Source organism: Amblyraja radiata, chromosome 13 (genome assembly GCF_010909765.2).
Source record: "Amblyraja radiata isolate CabotCenter1 chromosome 13, sAmbRad1.1.pri, whole genome shotgun sequence".
Taxonomy (NCBI): domain Eukaryota; kingdom Metazoa; phylum Chordata; class Chondrichthyes; order Rajiformes; family Rajidae; genus Amblyraja; species Amblyraja radiata.
The window spans coordinates 17,492,660-17,518,036 of record NC_045968.1 but is presented as its reverse complement, the minus strand read 5'-3'; the positions used below and the strand labels follow the sequence as shown (position 1 = coordinate 17,518,036).

The 25,377-nt window shown below is 40.9% G+C and overlaps 1 protein-coding gene across 4 annotated transcripts in view; it reads left to right on the top strand.

Moving 5' to 3' along the window:
- The window catches only part of acap2 (ArfGAP with coiled-coil, ankyrin repeat and PH domains 2), a 103,068-nt gene that overhangs the window by 34,815 nt on the left and 42,876 nt on the right, over positions 1 to 25,377 (top strand). For 2 of the 4 annotated variants that reach the window (XM_033031330.1, XM_033031328.1), the window contains exons 5-10: positions 2,068 to 2,126; positions 5,602 to 5,785; positions 10,236 to 10,280; positions 15,318 to 15,413; positions 19,133 to 19,207; positions 21,047 to 21,058. In XM_033031330.1, coding sequence (XP_032887221.1) covers positions 2,068 to 2,126; positions 5,602 to 5,785; positions 10,236 to 10,280; positions 15,318 to 15,413; positions 19,133 to 19,207; positions 21,047 to 21,058 — 471 coding nt within the window. The remainder of the gene's footprint in view (positions 1 to 2,067; positions 2,127 to 5,601; positions 5,786 to 10,235; positions 10,281 to 15,317; positions 15,414 to 19,132; positions 19,208 to 21,046; positions 21,059 to 25,377) is intronic. The other 2 variants (XM_033031329.1, XM_033031331.1) reach the window with 1 other exon arrangement.

The following is a 25,377-nucleotide window of genomic DNA, read 5'->3' as shown; positions in this document are numbered from 1 at the left end:
GGCATCTTTGGAATGAAAAGATTTATTCTTTTCATTCCCATTATTAGAACTGGGCAACAAAGAAAACAGATTAGTAGGACAAAAAGTTTATGTCAGACCCATTTGGAATATTGTGTTCAGTTTTGGTCATCCTGGTATAGGAAAGATGTTGTTAAGCTGGAACGGGTGCAGAGAAGATTTACGAGGATGTTGCCGGGTCTCGAGGGCCTGAGCTACAGGGACAGGTTGGGACTCTACTCCTTGGGGAAGGCAGGTACAATGGCAATGTTTATGGAGTGTTGGAGTTGTTCCACTGCTTTAGTTCATTTAATGTTTTATGATAATTTAAGGATGTGGATGGGACTGGTTTGGAGGAATATGGGACAAACGCAGGCAGGGATTAGTGTAGCTGGGACATGTTGGCCAGTATGGGCAAGTTGGGCCAAAGGGCCTGTTTCCACGCTGTATCACTCTCTGACTCTGAACACCATGTTCTACCACCGTGCCTCGCATTCCCATCTCATCTTTCCTGGAGTTGACGAATGTACAAAGACTTTCTTGGAATATGTGGCCTTATTTAGCAGCATCTTCATTTACTGAGTCCTTTCACTGGCCAATATTTACGATTCCGTTTGGAGATTTTCATGTGCATTTTTCTTTTATTTCTACATCTGATTCTTTCTGCACTGAATGAGAACTGATTTCAGCATTTAATTGTGATTTATAAAATAATAACTGGGGCTAATGACCTGTTTCCATGTTTGGCAGTGCTGTCAAATGTGTTTTCTTTGTCGTGTTTGACTGCTGTTGCATAATTACATTTATAAGATCACTTCAGTGCCAAAGAAGATCAAATCCAATTTCTTCATTTTAGCTCCTTTTACATTGAGGGTCTTTTATATTAGTTCCTGCATTAGTGCTGCTTTCTGCACTAGTAAAAGTCAAATATCAATATATTTTGCCCCTTGGTCTGTTCTCTTCTTCTCTTGGTGCATTTGTGATTCTGTCCTTGCCTCTCTGTGCCTCTCCCGTCTACATCTCAGGACAAAAGCTAGTCAGCAACATCCATTAGAAGCCTGTAGAATTTGAAAAATAACATGGTGTTATTACACTGTTGGACAAACTAAACCATGTTGTCGACAAAAATATCCTAACAATTCATAAATTAAAATGAAGTGAGTGATAACTTGTTTTATATCAATTTATTACCAAATATTATTGCAATACAACAAAATTGTTGTCATAATTATGGACAGAAGTGAATTCTTTGGCCTCCTTCTGTCATGTGTGACCATGGGTGTCTCCAGGGTGCTATTCCCCACATGGAGGACACCTGTGCGTGACTTTGTTTAACGTGGGGAGACCACGTGCACAGCCACCCCACGGTCCTTGACAGATCTGGTTCAGGATCCAGTGGCATGGAGTCCAAGACAACCGGAGACCCATTTCTGCTGCAGCCGTCATCCGCCTTCCCAGCCGTTGTGACGCTCCACTAAGGTCAGCCATCATCCTCCGCCTGTTCCACTGTTGAGGTCTTGGTTGCATCACTCTTTGTCAGAGTCCTCCCCCTCGACCTTACCGCCATGGGTGGCCCAACCAGGAGCATAGCTCCAGATGGCATCGCTCTCAGGATCTCAGGTCCACACAAGCTTCTCCACTACGAGAAGGTGACAATCCACGGAGAAGTGAATTACATAGGTGATAAATGAATATCCAGCCGATGATTCTTGAATTGTACACCTTAGAAATTAATACAATACAATACAATAATACAATACAATTTTATTGTCATTTGAACCTCAAAAGAAGTTCAAACGAAATGATGGATTTTCCATTTTAACAAAGGTTGCCAGACTTGGAGATGGAACAATGAATTGTAAGTGTGGAAGTAGAGAACACGGGGTAAATGCAGGTGGTGTATGAGAGTGGAACTTGTAGTTCCTCTTCACGCCAGTCTTATATTTGCAACAGTTGTTGGAAGAGAAATTGCAAACCTTGATACAAATGTACGAGAAGTGTGCTTCCATTGAAATAGTTAAGCTAGAGTGACCATTTAATTATCGTAAAAATGTTTTTTTTCTCTTTCAGATTCTGTTTGACCAAGTCCAAAGATCCATCAAGTTGCAGCTTCAGTCATTTGTGAAAGAGTAGGCACCTTTTTTTATTATTACATTCCTATCATCATTCAGCAAAGTCAAATGGTTAAATACACAGCAGAGTAAATGAGAAACAGACGATCCAAACATCTCTTCACAGCTGTGTGTTACTTTCAACATGATGTATCAGCATGGAGTGCAGAAATTCAGTGGACTTTCCCTCCCATAATCGCTGACTTGGGAATGTGTACACGTTGATTCTTTGGTTACATTCCTTTTCTTGCTCACACGGTGCATGAAATGCAAATTAATTTCAAAGCTGATCTATCATTGTCATAAGATAGAGGAGCAGAATTAGGCCATTCAGCCCATCGAGCCTGCTGTGCTATTCGATCATGGCTGATCTATTATCCACAACCGCATTCTCCTGCCTTCTCCCCGTAACCCTTGACATCCTTACTAATCAATCTCCACTTTATTGATATCCGATTATTTCATAAAACTGCATTTCATTGCACAAATATTAAACATCATGTTCATTGAACATGGTGCGGTTTACCTACTCACCACTTCTGGTGGAACAGGTTTAACAGGTTTAAATTAATCAGTTGGACACAGCTTCCTCTTGTTAGTAGACAAAAATGCTGGAGAAACTCAGCGGGTGAGGCAGCATCTATGGAGCGAAGAAAATAAGCGACGTTTCGTGTCGAGACCCTTCTTTTCCTCTTGTTAGTAATCATTAATGTAATTGGTGATAGCTCTGCTTCCTGTGGGTAAACCCTTCATCTCGCTGGCTTCATTTTCAACAGGTTTCTACAATCAGACAAATTTGGGGGGGAAAATGAAGAGAAATGTCATGAAGTTGTCTGAGGATCGTATGTGGGATCAATGTGATGGTGGAGAACTTCAACATATTTCATCCTCTCAGTCAATGTCAGAGACCTTGTGTAAACAACTCAAACCATTGCTAATGAGTCACTATGCCATGAGAAGAAACTTGGGAAGGAAATTAGAATTTCTTCTCTCGGTAACTTTCAGATGTTCTAATGAAGTTTATAATTTGTGGACTGTAGGATCATCTTGTCAATTGTGTTCTCATCCATGAGAGCAGTTCTGAGTATTCCCCAGTTAGACACAGAGTGCTGGAGTAACTCAGTGGGTCATGCAGCATCCCTGGAGAAAATGGATAGTGACGTTTTGGGTTGGGATCCTTCTTCAGACTAAGTGTAATGGGGTTGGGGGGGGGGGGGGACTGGAAACAAGGAAAAAACGAGGACATAGAAACATAGACATAGAAACATAGAAAATAGGTGCAGGAGTAGGCCATTCGGCCCTTTGAGCCTGCACCGCCATTCAATATGATCATGGCTGATCATCCAACTCAGTATCCTGTACCTGCCTTCTCTCCATACCCCCTGATCCCTTTAGCCACAAGGGCCACATCTAAATCCCTCTTAAATATAGCCAATGAACTGACCTCAACTACCTTCTATGGCAGAGAATTCCAGAGATTCACCACTCTCTGTGTGAAAAATGTTTTCCTCATCTTGGTCCTAAAAGATTTCCCCCTTAGTCTTAAATTGTGACCCCTTGTTCTGGACTTCCCCAACATCGGTAACAATCTTCCTGCATCTAGCCTGTCCAACCCCTTAAGAATTTTGTAAGTTTCTATAAGATCCCCCCTCAATCTTCTAAATTCTAGCGAGTACAAACCGAGTCTATCCAGTCTTTCTTCATATGAAAGTCCTGACATCCCAGGAATCAGTCTGGTGAACCTTCTCTGTACTGCCTCTATGGCAAGAATGTCTTTCCTCAGATTAGGAGACCAAAACTGTACGCAATACTCCAGGTGTGGTCTCACCAGTGTACAAGTCAGGGTGGTCACAGATGACCTTGTTCAGAGAGGTTCCCTGATAGGCCAATTGTTGGCTAGAGGCAGGTATGAGCTCAAGGGGAATAAATAGTTGTGAACTGTGGAACTGGTTCACAGACTTTTAGTGGAAAAAGGGAGATGAAGAGTGATGGAGGTAGTTGAAGCAGGTACTGTAACAGCATTTAAAAGACATTTGGACATGTACATGGATAGGAAAGGTTAAGAGGGATATGGGCCAAATGCGGGCAAATCAGATTGGCTCAGATGGGGCACCTTGGTCGGCATGGACCAGTTGGGCCGAAGGGCCTGTTTACATATTCTATAATTCTCTATTCGTCTCTTGAAAGATAAATGAGCCAGAACTAGAGCTCATTTAGAGTTTCTAATTTATGGGTTTCACAATCATATTTCCCCATCATCCTTTCAAAATATTGCATTGTTCCAAAGAGATATTTAAGTTCTATCATAAAATTCATTTCTTTCGTGGTAGAAGTTGAATGAATGAATGAATGAATGAATACGTTTATTGTCATTGCACAATACTGTGCAACGAAATTCCATTACATCTCCTCCGGTTAAAAACAATACAAACACGACAACCATTGACACATATGTACACTTATTAGTAAAAAATAAATAGGTGTTTTAAAAGAATTTAAAAGAATTTAAAAGAATTTGGCGGCATTTCTTAGAATTACATTTTGCTTCCCCAGCATTCTCTGTTGGAATTTAGCTCTTTTATCGCACATGGGTAGAAACTATTCTTTAGTCTACCGGTGCGAGCCTTCAGAGTCCTGAATCGCCTCCCAGAGGGTAGCAGAGTAAAAAGGTGGTTGGCAGGGTGGGATGTGTCCTGCTTGATATTTGTGGCCCGGCGCAAGCATCGGGCCCTATATATGTCATCCAAGGAGGGCAGTTGGGCGTTTGTAATGTTCTGCGCAGTTTTTATAATTCCCTGCAACGCCCTCCTCTCAGCCACAGTACAGCTAGCAAACCACACCAGGATTCCATAGGAGAGTTCTCGTATTTTCAAGCTTCTAAACAAAACAAAAAGGGTGAAAAATCGTAGTTCTTGTATGTTGTATAGTGTGTCTCCTTTAATGTACTAGTATGGTGAACTGCTGAGAATCCACCAGCGCTTGGATTGTATTAAAAGATGTTTCCCCTCTGCTGCCTTGTTTCATTGTTTATTCTTTATTCCTTGTTTTCCTGCCCTGTCGGTAAACTTGTTTTCTCTCCATTCTGGTGATTTTCTTTCCAGAAGTAATTCCTTTTCAACTTTCAAGTGGTTGGTGAAGAATTATCTCAATGCACTTTGTGCATCTGTAGTTTACAAGTCGCGTGCGTCCCCAATACATGTGAAGTCGCTGTTAATCACAGTAGGAATTTGTGAAGAAACTACATCTGAAAGGATGCAATTCTAATTTTAATTATTCATAGTTTGAATTTATTCCAGTTGCAATGCAGAAGATTTTATAATCACTGCATCAGATGACTACATAGTTGACTACTTTTAATACAACTTTGCTGATTCATTTCCCACGTAAAGATGGAGATAACAGCTCTCAGTACCTCGTTGGTTTTGAAGCATCTAGATGACCTGAAGCTATTGAAGATGCTATATAAATGCACGCTCTTTCCGATTATTTCCAGTGATCTCAGAAAATTTAAAGAAGCGAAGAAACAGTTTGACAAGGTCAGTGAAGAGAAGGAGAATGCACTGGTGAAAAATGCTCAGATTCAAAGAAATAAGCAGCATGAGGTGGAGGAGGCGACCAACATTCTGACAGCCACACGGAAATGCTTCCGGCACATCGCGCTGGACTATGTGCTGCAGGTACGGCTTCAGTCCCAATGTAACTCACTGAAATAAATGATGGTAGAACTGGGCCAGGGGCCTGTTCCTGTGCTGTACTGTTCTAACTGTTCAGCCCTAATTATTTTCTCGTTTTAATAAGATTGCAACAAAGAAAATAGTATGGAAAATACATGACAATTTTTTTCGTGTTTGGTTTATATTCTTTAAACCAAACGTGAAAAATATTGTGCCTGGCTGTTGTCAATTTAAACTTATATGCAGTCACATTGAGACTGTGGAGGGAGACCTTGAGACTCCATGGGCATTGGGACTGGTGATGGATGAGAGGAGATGTGTACAAGCCAGAATGGTTGCAACTCAACAAAGCTGGAGCTGTACATGGTTTACTCTTGGAGTGAGGTAGGAGTGGTTTACACTGGACTCTGTAGATGATGGAGAAGAAAGGTAAGGAATAGCACAGAACCACATGCGATCAGACTTATCAAAAACAATAACATAGAAGATAGATGATTATGGGGTTTAGAAGAAAAGAAAGCTTTTTGAATAATATTCCACATTGTGCTCCCAGTGAAAAGTATTATTTCAAAATAAATTAATCTTGGAACAACAGGAGGTATTTAAAAAGTATAGGCTGGATATATGTGGTAAACATTCCCACCGAGAGAACGGGGAGGGCTGCCAAATATACAGCCCCAGACTCCACCGATCACAGAGGGTGGGATATGGCAAGTTTAATACAGCTGAAAGCCTGGCAGAGGATAGAAACTGAAGGAAGGAAAATAAATAGAAAATTAGGGAAGCCTAGAGATTACAAAAACAAATATTGACAAGTAAAATGAAAGAAAACCCAATGATATTTTGACAGTACGTAAAGAACAGGTAGGTATCAAACAACTCAATAGGTATTGTTGGGAGCAGAACGGTAACCTGTGGTCAGAGGTCAAGTAGGTGGGCAAGATAATTCATGTTTTGTGATGGTCTTTTAAAAAAACACATGTTTTAAAGCATTAAATACACGTTACTTTAAGTCCCTTTAAGTAGAACAAGGACAACATTTGCTTAAAATGTTTATTGAAAGAACTCTGCAGACATCAACTTCCAATATAACTTGTAGGTGATAAGTCTGACAGTGGTTCATTGTCGAAGATGCTGTCTGTGTGGAGTTTGCAGGCTGTCCGTGAACATACTTGTTTTTCCTCCCACATCCCAAACGTGCTGGTTGGTGGATAAGCTGGCTGCTGTAAATCGCCACCGTGCAGCTTGGAGGTCGGAGAGTGGGAGAAGGTTTGATGAACAAGCGAAAGTGAATATGTTGCAGGGAAACGGATTGATGGGGATGCTTTCACAGCTGACCTAGGCTTAACGTGCTGAATGGCCTCTTGTAGGGAAGTGTGAGGAAATAGATACACATGACAATAGGAGAGACTTGGATGCATTAGTCGGGGTTTTTAATGAAAAAGGAAGTTACAGTTCACTACAGTCAAATTAAAAACACATGTTTGGTATTTCTCCAATTGGCAGATCAGTGGAAACCGTGTGAGCATATGGTCCCAGTATCTTCTGCAGCATTATCGGTGGGTGTTTAAGACGAATAGTATCCCGAAGTGTTCATTGTCATAAAGGTGAATAATTGTAAATGATCAACATTGTTCTTGTTCTAGTCTGAAATATACTAGAACAAGAACAATGTTGAACACTGTGAAATATACTTCCCATGTCACAGCTTGTGGAAAGCACCCAGATATTCTGAAGTTGTCACTGAACAGTAACAGTGACTGAGTGTGGCTGTAACAGGGTTGCAGTCTGCTGAAGTAGGCCACACATTTGGTGCAAATGGGAATCTGGACCAGAGCCTGCATTCAATTTTTGTTTTGACACACAATGAATTTTTTGTATCGAGTCCACACACAAGATTAGAAGTTGTTCAGCCAGAGCTGAACACACTTCTCGGCATCTGCATACAATGGTGTCTGTCTTGTCGCTTCTTGTGTGTGGTGGTGGAAAGATTAGTGGAAACAGGGCCGCGACGTGAATGCTCTTTCCTTGACCCCACACAATGAATTAATCTGCTTTCATATTCACGGAAAACATAAGCTGTCGGCAAAGTTGCACCCCAGTTTTCACTACCCCCTGCACATTGGGACTAGTACCTCTGCATCTACTGACTGTCGTGCTCATGGCCCGGAGCTCCAACTGACCCAGCAACCTCTCTCTCTCTGCCTCCTCCTGCTCCCTCAAGTGGCTTTGTCATTTCGAATGTGGTCCTCCCGTTCACCTATCCTGTGTCTCCCACTCCTTTCACACAGTTATATCTCGGGCTGAAAGCAAGAGCAAGCTTTCGTTCATATAATGCCTGCTACCAATCTGCGGAAATGGCTTGTCGTGTTATAAATAAGTAATGTCAGTGCAGTTTAAAAACAGGAGAGGAACTAATTGACCACACGAATGGGGGAGGAAACAGGAAATGATAGCAGCTGGACAGTGTTTGTGTTCAGGCATGACAGAAGTAGTCAGAAGCAAGTTAGAGATAAGGAGGAACATGGTGGTGAATGAGGACTGTTGCCAACAGCTCCCGCTGTGGTTGCTCGGTGTCTTGGTCATGATGGTACAGACCCGCGTGGTTGCAGGGGGTCTTGGTCATGATGCTAGAGACCCGCGTGGTTGCAGGGGGTCTTGGTCATGATGGTACAGACATCTGTTTGGGTTGTGGTAGCAACAACTGAAGGAACAAAGGAAGGATTGATTAAAATTGATTTGGGTCAGGACCTTCCTCAGGCTGGGTGCAATGTAAGCACCCTGATTACTCAACCCAATGGTCTGAGATTGGGATGAATTGTGCAATTCCTCAAACTACTATTTGACTTTTAATATTTTGTTGTTCTCTACCAATTCTTCCTGGTTTGTGAGTCATAGATGTACCGCTAATGTTGGCCTCTTGTTGAAAAAAGCAACAAAAAAAACCACCAGGCCGGTAAGCCGTACATCAGCAGTAGGAAAATCCTTGGAGAACTCTGAGGAATTTAGTCAGGGATGATCACGTCTCACGGTTCTGAGTTTTTTTAAGGAGATAACTCAGAAAATTGAAAGCTGAACAGTGGACATGGTTTACATGGACTTTGAGACTTTTCCAAGATCCTACATGGTTGGTTGATTCAGAAGGTTAAAGCATCTTGAATGGATCTGAGGCAAACTGGATCTAAAGTTGGCTTGGTTGAAAATATTGATTAGAAGTAGATATTTTCTGTTTTTTCATGTAATGTTCTGGTGTGCATGGAAGAATGGCTATTGAATTTGGATTTGTAATTGGTGTGTTTGTTGATGAAGAGGAACTTCTCGTTAAGATGCAGTGCTTTCTTTATGATGGTTCGTGCCGTACGTTTGGAAAGTTATATACTAGATTTACATATTTTTAATATTATAAAAAGATCTCAAGTTTATTAAAGAAAATGCATCAATCAAATTAGACAGTCAGGCCCTTCAACAACTTAAGCAGTTTATAAGACGACAATCCGCCAGAGGCACCAACAGCAGGGACTGATAAGTGGACTGACCCTCTTTGTTCACAGAAAAAGCAGTGGTAAGACAAAAGTACCAGTTCTGTTTTCAGCAGAATATTCTGTTTTCAGCAGAATATTCTGTTTTCAGCAGAATATAATTTCCTTTTGCTGCCCACACCTCTTAGGTTTACACAATAAGGTTAGTTGAGCTTGTGCGGGTTAAGCAGCTTCCATTTGCCAGGTTCTGCTGCTCGTTCAGGGGTTTACCTGCATTATCCAGCCGCACACTCCATTATACTTCAGCCCTGTGAAAGTGAGAAGGCCAAAGCTAAAGCTGTCGACTTAATACGTGTTTGTTTATGTCAGAAAAACCAAATGTGTGAGCACTGGACTGAAGTGTGTTTGTGCAGCTTCACTTTCCTCGGTTTGAACTGTTGAATTGTTAGTACTACAAGGCGCATTTGGTGGCTATAGCGGGAAAGCTGAACAAGTGAGAAGACATAAGCAGGCAATCCAAGTTGCATTTACATCACCATCATACGTATGTTCAATGCCTCTGAGTAAAAATATCATGACCATATCTTGCAGGATATGAATTAGCTGTGGGACAGAAAATTATTTCATAAAAGGCCAATTATGCATTAATTTAAAGTTGACGTTTACTTGAAACAGTGCCAGGCAAAAACAAATCTGAAATTCTTTCCAGGGATGGATCGTATAACAAATGTAAGGAAACCTACGATGGTTTTCAATGTGTGTAAAATCAGCTGTGAATTACTTTGGGTCAGTGTACACTCCAGATGGGAAAGAATGCTTTGTTTTGTATTTGTATTTTGGTAATAGATGTCTACGGAAACCATTTCAAGCAACTTTACACTATTTGTTCATGAAATGCTTTATGCTGACACCTATCGCCTATTTCCTCTGGTAATGTGTAAAACTTTTTGTTCATTTTGATGATTCAATTTTAGATTAATGTCCTTCAGTCAAAGAGGCGATCGGAGATTTTAAAATCGGTAAGCAGTTTTCCTCTTACTTGTGGTTTAGCAAACATGTAAAGTCTGTTTACAATGTTTCATTATATGTTGTGTTTAAAGCAATGAATATTTAATATGCAAGGCATTGTTGCTGTCATAAAACCATGTTCAGAACAATTTGTCTGAGCAGTTATGACATTTACTAAGCCATGATCATGTTACATCAACACACAAAGTGCTGGAGGAACTCAGCAGGTCAGGCAGCATCTGTGGAGGGAATGGCCAGATGACATCTTGGGTCGAGACCCTTCAGACTGCTGGATAGGGAGTGAGAGACCTGGGTAAGAGATGGATGGAGTAAGTGACAGGCTAGAGATGAAAATGTCTCTATCCCTTTAAGGCTTCTCTCATCTCTGCATGCCCATCACCCATTTTATGACGTGCCACATTATGGAACCTGTTATGTGACATGCTTATAAAGTTACAAATACATTGCATTCACTTGTTCACCTTATCTACAGTATTCCACTTCTTACTATCGCAGACACACGATTGTTAAAAGGGATGTCTCTTTGGCCCCTGTTACTATTTTCGAAACATCTTACGATTATTTAATACTAGATTCCAGCTATTAATGTTAGTTTAACTAATCTCATTTCCCTTTTTCCTTCCTTCTTTCCCAACTTGTCGGGTTACATTTTCTACCGTCAGATCTGAAAGAACAGTTTTAAATTCTGTCAAATTTTGGAGGATCAAACATAGAAACATAGAAATTAGGTGCAGGAGTAGGCCATTCGGCCCTTCGAGCCTGCACCACCATTCAATATGATCATGGCTGATCATCCAACTCAGTATCCTGTACCTGCCTTCTCTCCATACCCTCTGATCCCCTTAGCCACAAGGGCCACATCTAACTCCCTCTTAAATATAGCCAATGAACTGGCCTCGACTACCCTCTGTGGCAGAGAGTTCCAGAGATTCACCACTCTCTGTGTGAAAAAAGTTCTTCTCATCTCGGTTTTAAAGGATTTCCCCCTTATCCTTAAGCTGTGACCCCTTGTCCTGGACTTCCCCAACATCGGGAGCAATCTTCCTGCATCTAGCCTGTCCAACCCCTTAAGAATTTTATAAGTTTCTATAAGATCCCCTCTCAATCTCCTAAATTCTAGAGAGTATAAACCAAGTCTATCCAGTCTTTCTTCATAAGACAGTCCTGACATCCCAGGAATCAGTCTGGTGAACCTTCTCTGCACTCCCCTCTATGGCAATAATGTCCTTCCTCAGATTTGGAGACCAAAACTGTACGCAATACTCCAGGTGTGGTCTCACCAAGACCCTGTACAACTGCAGTAGAACCTCCCTGCTCCTATACTCAAATCCATTTGTTATGAAAGCTAACATACCATTCGCTTTCTTCACTGCCTGCTGCACCTGCATGCCTACTTTCAATGACTGGTGTACCATGACACCCAGGTCTCGCTGCATCTCCCCTTTTCCTAGTCGGCCACCATTTAGATAATAGTCTGCTTTCCTATTTTTGCCACCAAAATGGATAACCTCACATTTATTCACATTATACTGCATCTGCCAAACATTTGCCCACTCACCCAGCCTATCCAAGTCACCTTGCAGTTTCCTAGCATCCTCCTCACAGCTAACACTGCCCCCCAGCTTAGTGTCATCCGCGAACTTGGAGATATTGCCTTCAATTCCCTCATCCAGATCATTAATATATATTGTAAATAGCTGGGGTCCCAGCACTGAGCCTTGCGGTACCCCACTAGTCACAGCCTGCCATTGTGAAAAGGACCCGTTTACTCCTACTCTTTGCTTCCTGTTTGCCAGACAGTTCTCTATCCACATCAATACTGAACCCCCAATGCCGTGTGCTTTAAGTTTGTATACTAATCTCTTATGTGGGACCTTGTTGAAAGCCTTCTGGAAGTCCAGATACACCACATCCGCTGGTTCTCCCCTATCCACGCTACTAGTTACATCCTCGAAAAATTCTATAAGATTCGTCAGACATGATTTACCTTTTGTAAATCCATGCTGACTGTCCAATGATTTCACCACTTTGCAAATGTGCTGCTATCCCATCTTTAATAACTGACTCTAGCAGTTTCCCCACTACCGATGTTAGACTAACTGGTCTGTAATTCCCCGTTTTCTCTCTCCCTCCCTTCTTAAAAAGTGGGGTTACGTTTGCTACCCGCCGATCCTCAGGAACTACTCCAGAATCTAAGGAGTTTTGAAAGATTATTACTAATGCATCCACTATTTCTGGAGCTACTTCCTTAAGTACTCTGGGATGCAGCCTATCTGGCCCTGGGGATTTATCGGCCTTTAATCCATTCAATTTACCCAACACCACTTCCGGGCTAACCTGGATTTCACTCAATTCCTCCAACTCCTTTGACCCGCGGTCCCCTGCTATTTCCGGCAGATTATTTATGTCTTCCTTAGTGAAGACGGAACCAAAGTAGTTATTCAATTGGTCCGCCATATCCTTGTTCCCCATGATCAACTCACCTGTTTCTGACTGCAAGGGACCTACATTTGTTTTAACTAATCTCTTTCTTTTCACATATCTATAAAAACCTTTGCAGTCAGTTTTTATGTTCCCTGCCAGTTTTCTTTCATAATCTATTTTTCCTTTCCTAATTAAGCCTTTTGTCCTCCTCTGCTGGTCTCTGAATTTCTCCCAGTCCTCCTTATGCTGCTTTTTCTGGCTAATTTGTACGCATCATCCTTCGCTTTGATACTATCCCTGATTTCCCTTGTTATCCACGGATGCACTACCTTCCCTGATTTATTCTTTTGCCAAACTGGGATGAACAATTTTTGTAGTTCATCCATGCAGTCTTTAAATGTCTTCCATTGCATATCCACCGTCAACCCTTTTAGAATTAATTGCCAGTCAATCTTGGCCAATTCACGTCTCATACCCTCAAAGTTACCTTTCTTTAAGTTCAGAACCATTGATTCTGAATTAACAATGTCACTCTCCATCCTAATGAAGAACTCAACCATATTATGGTCACTCTTGCCCAAGGGGGCATGTACAACAAGACTGCTAACTAACCCTTCCTCATTACTCAATACCCAGTCTAAAATAGCCTGCTCTCTCGTTGGTTCCTCTACATGTTGATTTAGATAACTATCTTCAACTATACATTCCAAGAAATCCTCTTCCTCAGCACCCCAGCCAATTTGATTCACCCAATCTATATGTAGATTGAAGTCACCCATTATAACGGTTTTGCCTTTGTCGCACGCATTTCTAATTTCCTGTTTGATACCATCTCCAACTTCACTACTACTGTTAGGTGGCCTGTACACAACACCCACCAGCGTTTTCTGCCCCTTAGTGTTTCGCAGCTCTACCCATACCGATTCCACATCCTCCAAACTAATGTCCTTCCTTTCCATTGCGTTAATCTCCTCTCTAACCAGCAACGCTACCCCACCTCCTTTTCCTTTCTCTCTATCCCTCCTGAATATTGAATATCCCTGGATGTTCAGCTCCCAGCCTTGGTCACCCTGGAGCCATGTCTCCGTGATCCCAACTATATCATAGTCATTAATAGCTATTAATAGGCATGTAAATGTGTCCAGATTTACTGGCTTTCAGTCCTCCTCATTTCCCCAACACTTTCTTTTAACAAATAATAATTTCCCTCAGCTCTTCATTCTTTCAGGACTACCTTTACTATTTTTGACTTGTTGTTGTGTTGTCTTCCTTGAAGCCCGAAGTACAAATGCTTTTTTTTTTGTTCCATTTTCTTATTCCCTAGGGTCATTTCCCTGGTCCCAGTGTTCGAGAGATTTACAATAACTTTGGTGAATCCATTTTAATTTACAGAGCAAAGAAACTTTGACAATCTGTTTGTGTTTGTTGTAAGATTATTCTCACATTCCACCTTCCCTTTCTGTATCAAGTTCTTGGTTCTCATTTGTAGATTCTGAGGGTTTTCTTCTCTTCGGCAACATGTATAAACCTTTTCCCGTTATCCAATACTACCTTCCCTTTTTTTTATTTTTTTTTATTTTATTTATTTTTTTTTAAATTTATTTATTTATTAGAAGTAGACATCTTATAAAATGTAGTTACATATTATAGTAAAAAAAAAACTTTTCATATACATCAGTCATACATTATTAAAATTTTCCATTATCAATTACTTCTGCTTCTAGTATTTTTATTTTTTATAGAAAGCGAGAAAAAGAGAGGGTAGAAAGTTACAAATAAAAAAGAAAGCAAAAAAAAAAAAAACACAACAGAAAAACAAGGGAGGTGGAATGGGTTACCTGTAATACATCAATGGAGATATACCTTCCCTTTTTGGCCACAACTTGATCATTTCCCCCACTCAGAGCTACGTGGTTCTCTTTAAATGCTGGCCATTTCTTATCCACTGTCTTGTCTTTTCCTGTGCTATTGGAATCTATCATCGTCAACTCTGGCGTCGTACATTTGTGTTTGGTTTTAGAATTAAGACCCTGGTTGTCGATTGAATTAAATCAGTTTCAGTTTTAATATAAAATTCACCATATTATGATTACTCTTCCCCAAAGAACTCCTCAACATCCAGATTATTAATGAACCTTTTCACATTGCACAACACGCGATCCAGAAAGCATAGCTTTAAGGTGGGAGGTGCGAAGTTTAAAGGAGATGTGCAGGGCAACTATTTTTCACAGAGGATGTTGAGTGCCTGGAATGCTGGGTGGTTGAGACAGATACACTCGTGGTGTATGAGAGGCACATGGATATGCCAGAAATGGAGAGATATGGATTGCGTGCAGATGGTTAAGAGATGGACTTGGCATCATGTTCAGAACAGACCTAGTGGCCGAAGGGCTTATTATTGTGTTGTACTGTTCTCTGTCCTATCTACTGTAGCCTGTTCCTTATGTTTCTTGGTCTACTGATCTAGAAAAATGTCTGTATGCACAATGCAATAACTTAAAATGAATATTTAAACAATTATTGTCCCTGCATAATACTCTGCGCAAGTTCTTTACAAATTGTTATGTGTTGATTATATGTCTTTGTCTCTATTCCACTTCCAGATGTTGTCGTTCATGTATGCCCATCTTGCGTTCTTTCACCAAGGATATGACCTCTTCATGGAACTGGAGCCTTACATGAAGGACTTGGGAGCACAGGTGAGATTTTTAAAAGCAATGACCAATTTTAAGCATTCTAAGAAAATTGGGATTGTATGTAAATTCCCACTCATTCGTGTTACTGTTGCTGACACTGAATAAAACGTACTAAACCCTGTCATTAAAGTTCTCCTGTTTCCACTGCCTGCCTCCATCTAGTGTGGGAATTGGTATGTGCAGCTGATTTGGACAGGTGCTGAGATCCAGAGGTGAGAGTGAGTGTACCTGATGCCAGGGCAACATTTGACCCAGTGTGGCATCATTGGAAGTCTGGTGAATTAGAAGCTGATGGGTACTAACGGGGAGCAGTGCAGTGGTTGTGTGAGGCCTCGTTCAGAGGCAGATGCTTGTGCTTGTTGGTGGGCATGGGGAGTTCTGCTGATTGGACAATGTTCACTTCCATTGTCAATGCCTCAGGGAATGAAGTCCTTGTCACTGCATTAAATGTAAGGTCATAAGTGATAAGTGTAGAATTAAGCCATTTGGCCCATCAAGTCTACTCCGCCATTCAATCATGGCTGATCTATCTCTCCCTCACAACCCCATCCTCCTGCCTTCTGCCATAACCTCTGACACCCGTACTAATCAAGAATCTATCTATCTCTACCTTAAGAATATTCACTGACTTGGCCTCCGCAGCCTTCTGTGGCAAAGAATTCCACAGATTTACCACCCTCTGACTAAAGAAATTTCTCCTCATCTCCTTCCTAAAAGAACATCCTTTAATTCTGAGGCTATGACCTCGAGCCGTAGACTCTCCCATTAGTGGAACCATCCTCTCCACATCCACTCTATCCAACCCTTTCACTATTCTGTATGTTTCAATGAGGTCAAAATGACAGTCAAAGTGCATTGCTGATAATATATATGGTATTCAGTTATTTGATTTTACACTTTCTCTCTTCATCTATATTTACAGTTATTTTGCCAATGCATTATTGTGGCAACATTAAAAAAATTGACTTTCTACATTTGTACTTTTCCATCTGTCGGACTTGTGCAGCACAGAAATAGGCCCCTGCTCAACAATCTGTGTCCATCCCATGTCTCTCTAAAGATTTATTGTCTATCTACTTGACTGAATGTCTTTTCAACTTTATAATTGTATGCGGCTCTACAGCTTCCTAAGGCAACATGTTCTGTATATACAAAATGCTGGAGTAACTCAGCGGGACAAGCAGCTTCTCTGGAGAGAAGAAATGGGTGACGTTTCGGGTCAAGACACTTCCTTCAGCTTTTATAAATAGGAGGAGGTGTCGTCTGAGAGTTGTTGGCTGGCCAGCGCGCCAGACTACCACGGCACCTCCCTTGTCAGCGGGTTTGATTATCAAGTCGGGGTTGCTGTAGAGTGAGCGGAGGGCTGTACGTTCAGGGGGGGAGAGGTTAGCGTAGGTAAGGGGAGTGTTGAGACAGTTGATGTCCGGCCAGCAGTTGGAAATGAAAAGGTCTAAAAAAGATAGATGGCCGCGGGGGGGCGGGGGGGGGGGGGGGGGGGGTCCGTTGGAGACGGGAGAAGGGTTCATTACTGGGTGGTGAGGACTCCTTCCCATAGCAAAAGGCCCAGAGGCGGAGGCGACGGAAGAAGAGCTCTTCATCGTGGCGGACCCGGAACCCGTTGAGGTGAGGGCGGAGGGGAACAAAGGTGAGGCCTCTGCTGAGGACAGACAGTTCTGTATCAGAAAGGGGGAGGTCAGGGGGGATGGTGAACACACGGCAAGGGTGGGGGTTGGGATCGGGGGAGGGCAGGTGAATGGGTGGAGGCCGAGGTGATGTCTGGGGGAGGTGGGTGGTGAACACATGGCAAGGGTGGCGGTTGGGGTCGGATGAAGGCAGGTGAGTAGATGGAGGCCGAGGTGATGTCTGGGGGGGGGATACCCATTCTGTGTACCCCACATTCTTTGTAGAAAAATAATGATTGCCTCTCGGGTTCCTTTTAAATGTTTCCCCTTTTACCGTAAACCTTTCCCCGTTAGTTTTAGACTCGTGGGAAAATGACAGAGCATCCAGCTTACTTACACCCCTCATGATTTGATATATAACTCTATAAGGCCCCCCCCCTCCATGCGATGATCTGGGGAATAGGTTTCCAGCCTGTCCAGTCTTTTATAACTCGTCCTCCAGTCCCAGTAACATCCTGGTGAATCCTCTCTGCAACCTTTCGAGCATAATGATATCCTGCCCTTGTGAGATGCACTAATTTCTTCAATAACAGGGTATGCAGACGACAAAAGCAGCGGTTTCTCCCAGTGCTGCTCCACTAACTGCTGCAGGTATATTGGATATTCTTGTTATTCTCTCTTGAGGTTTATATTTCCTACATTTGCTGTGACCTCTATGTGTACTGAGATTAAAGTGAAGCAGGGACATGAAAACTGTTGGGCCAAGTGTGATTCACCCCCACACTCGTGTGCAGAGTTAATTTTAGCTGGACAGAAATAGGACTAATATCATTATGCAAGAATTTAGAATAACATTTTAAACTGAAAAGATGTTTTACATTTAGTCTATTAAATTGATATGCCTTCTAGAAATGTATTTTCTTATATGTTAAATAATCATGTGCAAGGTCCAGCCATTTTTTGGTATTTTATTAGATGAAAATCCTGTATTTAATCATGTTTACATTTCTGCATAATTAATGCAGTTGCACTCAGCATCAGCATCTGTGCCACTCGTCCACCCTGACAGGCATTGATAGTTGCTAATGCAGGCAACAATGATTGTGCATTGCAACATTCACTAATGTGTGCATTCTGTGCATCACATTCACAATTTATTTAGAACCACGTCATCTTTCTCATTTTTAGACAGCTTTATGATCAATACCTAATGCCTGCTGTTGTAACTATCAACTGGACCACAGAACAAGCAGTCAGAATGAATCCAGCAAGGTGCGATGTTTCTTCAGAATTATAAAGAACCAAATGTAAACTAGGTGTATGAGATCGGACGATGCTGAATCTATTCTCAGCGGTGAACAGATTGACTTGCTGGAATCTTGTCAATTTTGTTAATTGTGGAAATAATCTGAGACATCAGGACAATAGACAATAGGTGCAGGAGTAGGCCATTCAGCCCTTCGAGCCAGCACCGCAGGACATAGGCTGTTAGAATTAATTTAGTGTTGCTCCAGAAATCTGCCAATTGCTTGGTTATGGTTTCATTATTTTGTAAGTTTTCTTTATTACTTATGATTAATTTAAGTTTCACAATTTAGGGATTTAACTAAAAAGTTAATGTCTTGTTCTCAATCTGTATTCTTTGGAGCTTGGAAGAATTTGGAGTGATCTTATTGAAACGTGCAGGATCCTTGGGGAACAGATGCAGTAGATGTTGAGATGTACCCACTGTTTGGAGACCCTGAACCAGGAATAGTTACAAGATCTGGGGTTGGCCATTTAAAACAGGTGCATAGGGATTTCTTGCAGAAGGTGGAGAACCTTGAAATTCGCTATCACAGTTGGTTCACTGGATCACAGGGTATTTAATGAAGAATAAATGAATGTTTGATAGCTCAGCGAATTGAGGGCTGGGAAGAGAAAATGAGGCCTGGGACTGATCAGATACGATATTGAATGGCAGGGCTGCAGTCTGAAGAAGAGTCTCGACCCGAAACGTCACCTATTCCTTTTCTCCAGAGATGCTGTCTGACCCGCAGTTACTCCAGCTTTTTGTGTCTCTCTGCAGTTTCTTTATGTTGTTGTGTTGTGTTTCAACAGCTGGATAAATTAGCCGTGGATGCAGCTAAAGAGAAGAGAGACATGGAACATAAACACTCCACTATTCAACAAAAGGTACAAGGACAGTAGTGAAAACTTTACATGCGCTAAAAGCTGTGATAGCTGGCAGTTCATCCAGAGCTCCAGTGTTAGTCTCGTTTGGGCTCTTGCCCTTATAGTTGTTAACCATAATCCTTCGATTTATTCATTTTGATTATACATCCTCAGCCTGTGGCAACTGCATTGAACTAATTTTGCAATAATAGCAGCACAGGCCTCGAAAGTGCCTCTTAATTGTCATTCATACGGCTGTCGTATGAATGCCTGCTTTTTATGTGAACCAACACTGGTTGAAATGGGATATGTTACCAACCTTTAATTGCAGTTAATTGTACATATTTTCAAATATAAAATGATTGATACATGCTTTTCTGAAATTAAGCAGAAACCCAAAATGCATGATTGAAAGCTCATTGTACGAAATGGGAAACCTACTATCATTCCAACAATTACAATTAAAGTTTAAACTGAAAAACAACCAATATTTTAAATATCTTCAGATTTGCGATTTCATGAATAAAAATATATACAAGGATATCAAAAAATAACTCCTGAATTATTGGAAGAAGCAATGAATATTGAAGCTGACTCACAAAAATTAATATCATATCTATATAATAGTATTCTAAATATAGACCTACCATCGACAGAGGTACTTAGAGAAGAGTGGGAACGGGAACTAATGATAAAAATTACGAAGGTTACATGGGAAAAGTACTTGATGAAATGTTCACAAATTCACAAATGTTCGATTAATGTAAGACATAATCTAATTCAATTAAAAATTTTACATAGATTATATTATTCAAAAACAAGATTGAACAAATTTTATCCAAATATTTCCCCCATTTGTGATAAATGGCTTTCCCAAAACGCAACTATAACGCACTCCTTAGTTTCCTGCATAAAACTTTATAGATTTTGGAGTGATATTTTCGAAATATTTACAAAATTATTCAAGATAAGAATGGAACCTAATACTGAAATGATTATATTTGGAGTAATGGAAGATGGGAATAAATTGAACACATCTCAAAATTTATTTTTTAACTATGGTTTAATAATAGCAAAAAAATTAATACTTACATTTTGGAAAAATACATCAATACCAACTCTTAAAATGTGGATTGCAAGTATGTTGGACACCGCACATCTTGAGGAAATGCGATTCCTCCTAATGGATAAATCAGACCAATTCATAACGAGTTGGTCTCCATTTGTCGTCTTTTTGGAATCATATGGTGCAACACAATTGTAAAAACTAACTGTTTCAGGACTGGACGAGGGTTGGTCAAGATTATAAACAATGATCTTACCTTTTTTTTTTAAATTCTTTTTTTTTATGTCTTATTCTCTTTTTTCTATTTTCTTTTTCTCAACTTTCTTCACTCATTCGTCTTTTTTCTTTTTCTTCACACACTATATATCTCACGCCTTTCTATCCTTTACTATCTAATTTATTTTTCTTATTCTCATCTTTCTTTATTATAACAAAAAAAATAAGAAGCTGTACATAAAATGTATTATGAAAATATATATTAGGCACTTTGGTGCCATATGATTGTACTTCTAATAAAATAAAATATTAAAAAAAAAAAAAGAAAGCTCATTGCTAAACATAAATATTAAAATGATTCATTTCATTTCATCGGGGCTGAGGTCTCTTTCCATCATTAAATTTTAAGTAAATTCTACTCATTTGTTTAGAAACATAATACTTTCAGAATCTATTTACTTTTCTATGCTCCACCTTCTTCACACTTCATGTGTTAACTTGGTCTTTCTGTAGCTTTGGAGCATTGAACAAGCAGCTATAATGAACTTTCCTTCCTTTTTCTTAAATGCATATCAAAGGCTGCCCTTCAGGTAAGTCACTGCACCTGTCTGTGTACCTCTACGCTGGGCACGCACAATATGAATGGTGCCAGGGGTCTATAAATATAGATTCATACAGGCTGGAAACATACCCATCAGCCCAACTTGTCCATGCTGACCCAGATGCCCCATCTGCCCGTGTTTGACCCATATCCCTCTCGACCGTTCCTATCTATGTACCTGTCCAAAGGTCTTTTAAATGTTATTGTACCTGCCTGAACTACCTTCTCTGGCACCTAGTTCCATTCACCCACCACCCTCTCTGTGAAGAAGTTGCCCACTCAGGCTCCTTTTAAATCTTTCCCCTTTTACCTTAAACCAACTCTGGTTCTTGATTCCCCTGCTCATGGTGAAATACAGTGTGTATTCATATTATCTATTCTCCTCGTGATTTTATACACCACTATGAAATTATCCCTCAGTCTCCTGCGCTCCACAGAATGAAGTCCTGGCCTGCCCAATCTCTCCCTTTAGCTCAGGCTTGAGTCATTTTCCATACAATGGGTTACCTCATCCAGCAACAGCTGAAATAGTCCAATGTGGATGTGCCATCAACATTTGTTCCATTAGTTTTCTACTCTCTTCTGTTCTATTCTTTCAAATATCCTAGTCCAATCATAACTTTATCTCCTTTTCTGACCACCAAACCTGAACTAAGTGCTCCTGATTTTGTGAAAGCATTTTAAAATGATTTGCTTTTATAACACTAATTTATAGTTATGACCAGCAATTGATGCAAGTTGGATCCTTTTAAAAGTGTCCGATATATTATACACACAGATCAGAATTTTCCTTAAATCGTGAGAATTCCTGTGGTGCAACAGGACTGTGTGCTGGTCCGAAAATCTGTTTGAGCATAGATTTGTGTTCCTGAAATCTAAACTTTGTGATAGTTAATTTTTCTTTTTGCTGTAGGATGTTGTATGAAGGAAGGGCAGATGCTGGTTTTAAACCGAAGAGAGACATAAAATGCTGGAGTAACTCAACGCAGGCAGCATTTCTGGAGAGAAGGAATGGATGGCGTTTCAGGCCGAGGAGTCTGAAGAAGGGTCTCGACCTGAAACGTCACCCATTCCTTCTCTCCAGAGATGCTGCCTGTCCCGCTGAGTTACTCCAGCATTTTATGTATATTTTCTTTTTGCTGCATGAATGTTGAATCAGTGGTTCTTGCAATTGTTTTACTGTTGAACTTTGTGCAGAAGGAGCAGGGTTTGTTGAAGTGTTGGAGGTGCTGGGCTTGAATAGATGAGCAGCAGCTACTGTGCCTTGTACTCGCCGGCACTGATGATGCTGTGAAGAACACTGATCCTTATCCTGACCTTTCTCCCACTCACTGCACATATTGTAATTGCTGCTTGTGAAGTAAACCAACACCATTTGAAATGGGATATGTCACTCACATTGAATTGCAGTTATTTGTACACTTTGCACGGAACATTTAAAAAATGTGATCTTCTACTAAAGGAAGTTTGTTTTTCCATTGGCAAATCAGAATGTAAGTGATCTCTGAGACCAAGGATTTAAATTATAAGGGTGTGTTTCAGAGCATTCAGCAAAAAATATCATAATTACTAAAATGCTGGTTTTTTTTTGTAATATGTTTACTAGAACTTGGGAAAGAATGATGAAAAAATATACAGATATTGGATGTAAACTTGTGTACTGCTGGATCTAAATCGTTATTGTTGCAGTTATCCCCTGAAAATGATTTTGTTTATTATATATTGTGAAGTGATTCCTGATTGCACCAGTTTAGGTTTTTTATTGTCATGTGTACTAGGTACAGTGAAAAGCTTTGTTCTGCATGCTATCCAGTCAGATAAGATATCTGAAGAAGTGTCCCGACCGGAAACGTCACCTATCCATGTTCTCCACAGATGCTGCCTGACCCACTGAGTTACTCCAGCACTCTGTGAAACGTCACCTATCCATGTTCTCCACAGATGCTGAGTTACATAAGCGCTCTGAAACGTCACCTATCCATGTTCTCCACAGATGCTGCCTGACCCGCTGGGTTACTCCAGCACTCTGTGAAACGTCACCTATCCATGTTCTCCACAGATGCTGCCTGACCCACTGAGTTACTCCAGCACTCTGTGAAACGTCACCTATCCACGTTCTCCACAGCTGCTGCCTGACCTGCTGAGTTACTCCAGCACTCTGTGTCCTCAGATGTACCACACATAAATACAATCGTCAAACTCGACTACAATAGATAGAGCAGGGGAAAGTACGGAGTGCAGAATATAGTTCTCAGCATTGTAGCGCATCAGTTCCAGAGACAAAGTCCAATACCCACAATGGTGTAGAGGTGAATCGGACAGTACCCTAGCTTATAGAATGACCTTTAGCAGAGGAGAAGAAGCTGAGAAGAGGCCTGATAACAGAGGAGAAGAAGCTGTGCCCAAGTTTACAATAAGATACGATAGAACTTTATTTATCCCAGGAGGGAAATTGATCTGCCAATGGTCATAAAAGCACAAAATATATGAAACATGAAATTAAAGTGACGGGTGGAAAGGATTGTGGATGTGGGGGGTGGGTGGGGGGAATCCGTCTCAGTCAACCCCATGACTGAAGGGGGAGGAGTTGTACTGTGAGTTAGCCACAGGGAAGAATATCTCCTGTGACGTTCTGTCCTGCATCTTGGTCCGGTGTTGGGCACCCCAAATTTATCTGAAAGTTTTGATGTTTGGTGAATGAATTAAAGAACACTGAATCAACCTAAATATTCGAAGTTGCATTAGAGATATTCTAAAAACACAGTTAAATGGATATGCATAAAACAGCACATGAACCACTGACTGTTCATTGACTGTTATGTTATTATCAGGCTGCCATCAGCTGACCACTTGGTGAGGGAGGAGTTACTCAGAACATGATCTAGGTCCTTGTTAATGTAATGGGTTGTGCATCATGGGCGGATACATCCAGGTTTATAAATAATTACTTATTGTTGGTGCAGAGAATTAAGGGGAAAATATTGTCGGAGCTTCAAAGGTAGAGTTTAAATATAAAGCAGATAATGCAAGGCAGTTGCTAAGTATCTGGAGCCCAGACTGGTTGCTATGAAATATTTCACCATCTTGAAACAAAAATTGCTGTATTTGCCAGGATTATAGTTTATTATCGTTTCTAAGATCAGTTACAATGAGACTCTTCAGATTTCATTACGTGTTATATATGGTAAGTTGTTTTCTGTGAAATATGTTGATGTAAATGGTATTTGAAGTGAATGTTTTCAGTAACAGGAATGCTGTTCCTTCAGTGGGCTATTTTGTTTTGGTTTTAAATGTGACTGATAAATGCAGCATAACATAATTTATAAATTATATTCTTAAAGATGAATGCAATCTATGGATTATGTTTTGTTCTAACTAGCTGTTGTGTATGAGTACCAAATGTCATGACATAGTTTTATTTTAGCCGAATTGAATAGATGATCTGACTGCGCTAATGCTGCATGTTATTGAATCGCCTTCAGTTTGACATTAAAAGGCAGTGAGTTCTTAAATAACCAAGACAAAAAACTGCAGATACTGGACTCTAGAGAAAATAGCAAACTGTTCGAGGAACTCGGTGGAAGCTGCTGAATCCTCGACAAGCTGCATTTTGAGAGGTTGCATTGAACGTTGGAGCAGAGAGATCCCTCATCCTCATCGCTTTCTGCTCGTAAAAGGATTTACAACACTTGCTTGTTCACATGCATTTGCAGCTTGGGGTTTATAGTCTTGGACAATAGACAATAGGTGCAGGAATAGGCCATTTGGTCCTTCGAGTCAGCACCGCCATTCAATGTGATCATGGCTGATCATCCCCAATCAGTACCCCGTTCCTGCCTTCTCCCCATATCCCCTAACTCCGCTATTTTTAAGAGCCCTATCGAGCTCTTTCTTGAAAGCATCCAGAGAACCTGCCTCCACTGCCCTCTGAGGCAGAGAATTCCACAGGTTCACCACTCTCTGTGAGAAAAAGTGTTTCCTCGTCTCCGTTCTAAATGGCTTACTCCTTATTCTTAAACTGTGGCCCCTGGTTCTGGACTCCCCCAACATCGGGAACATGTTTCCTGCCTCTAGTGTGTCCAAGCCCTTAACAATCTTATATGTTTCAATGAGATTCCCTCTCATCCTTCTAAACTCCAGAGTGTACAAGACCTGCTGCTCCATTCTCTCAGCATATGACAGTCCCGCCATCCTGGGAATTAACGTTGTAAACCTACGCTGCACTCCCTCAATAGCAAGAATGTCCTTCCTTAAATTAGGGGACCAAAACTGCACACAATACTCCAGGTGTGGTCTCACTAGGGCTCT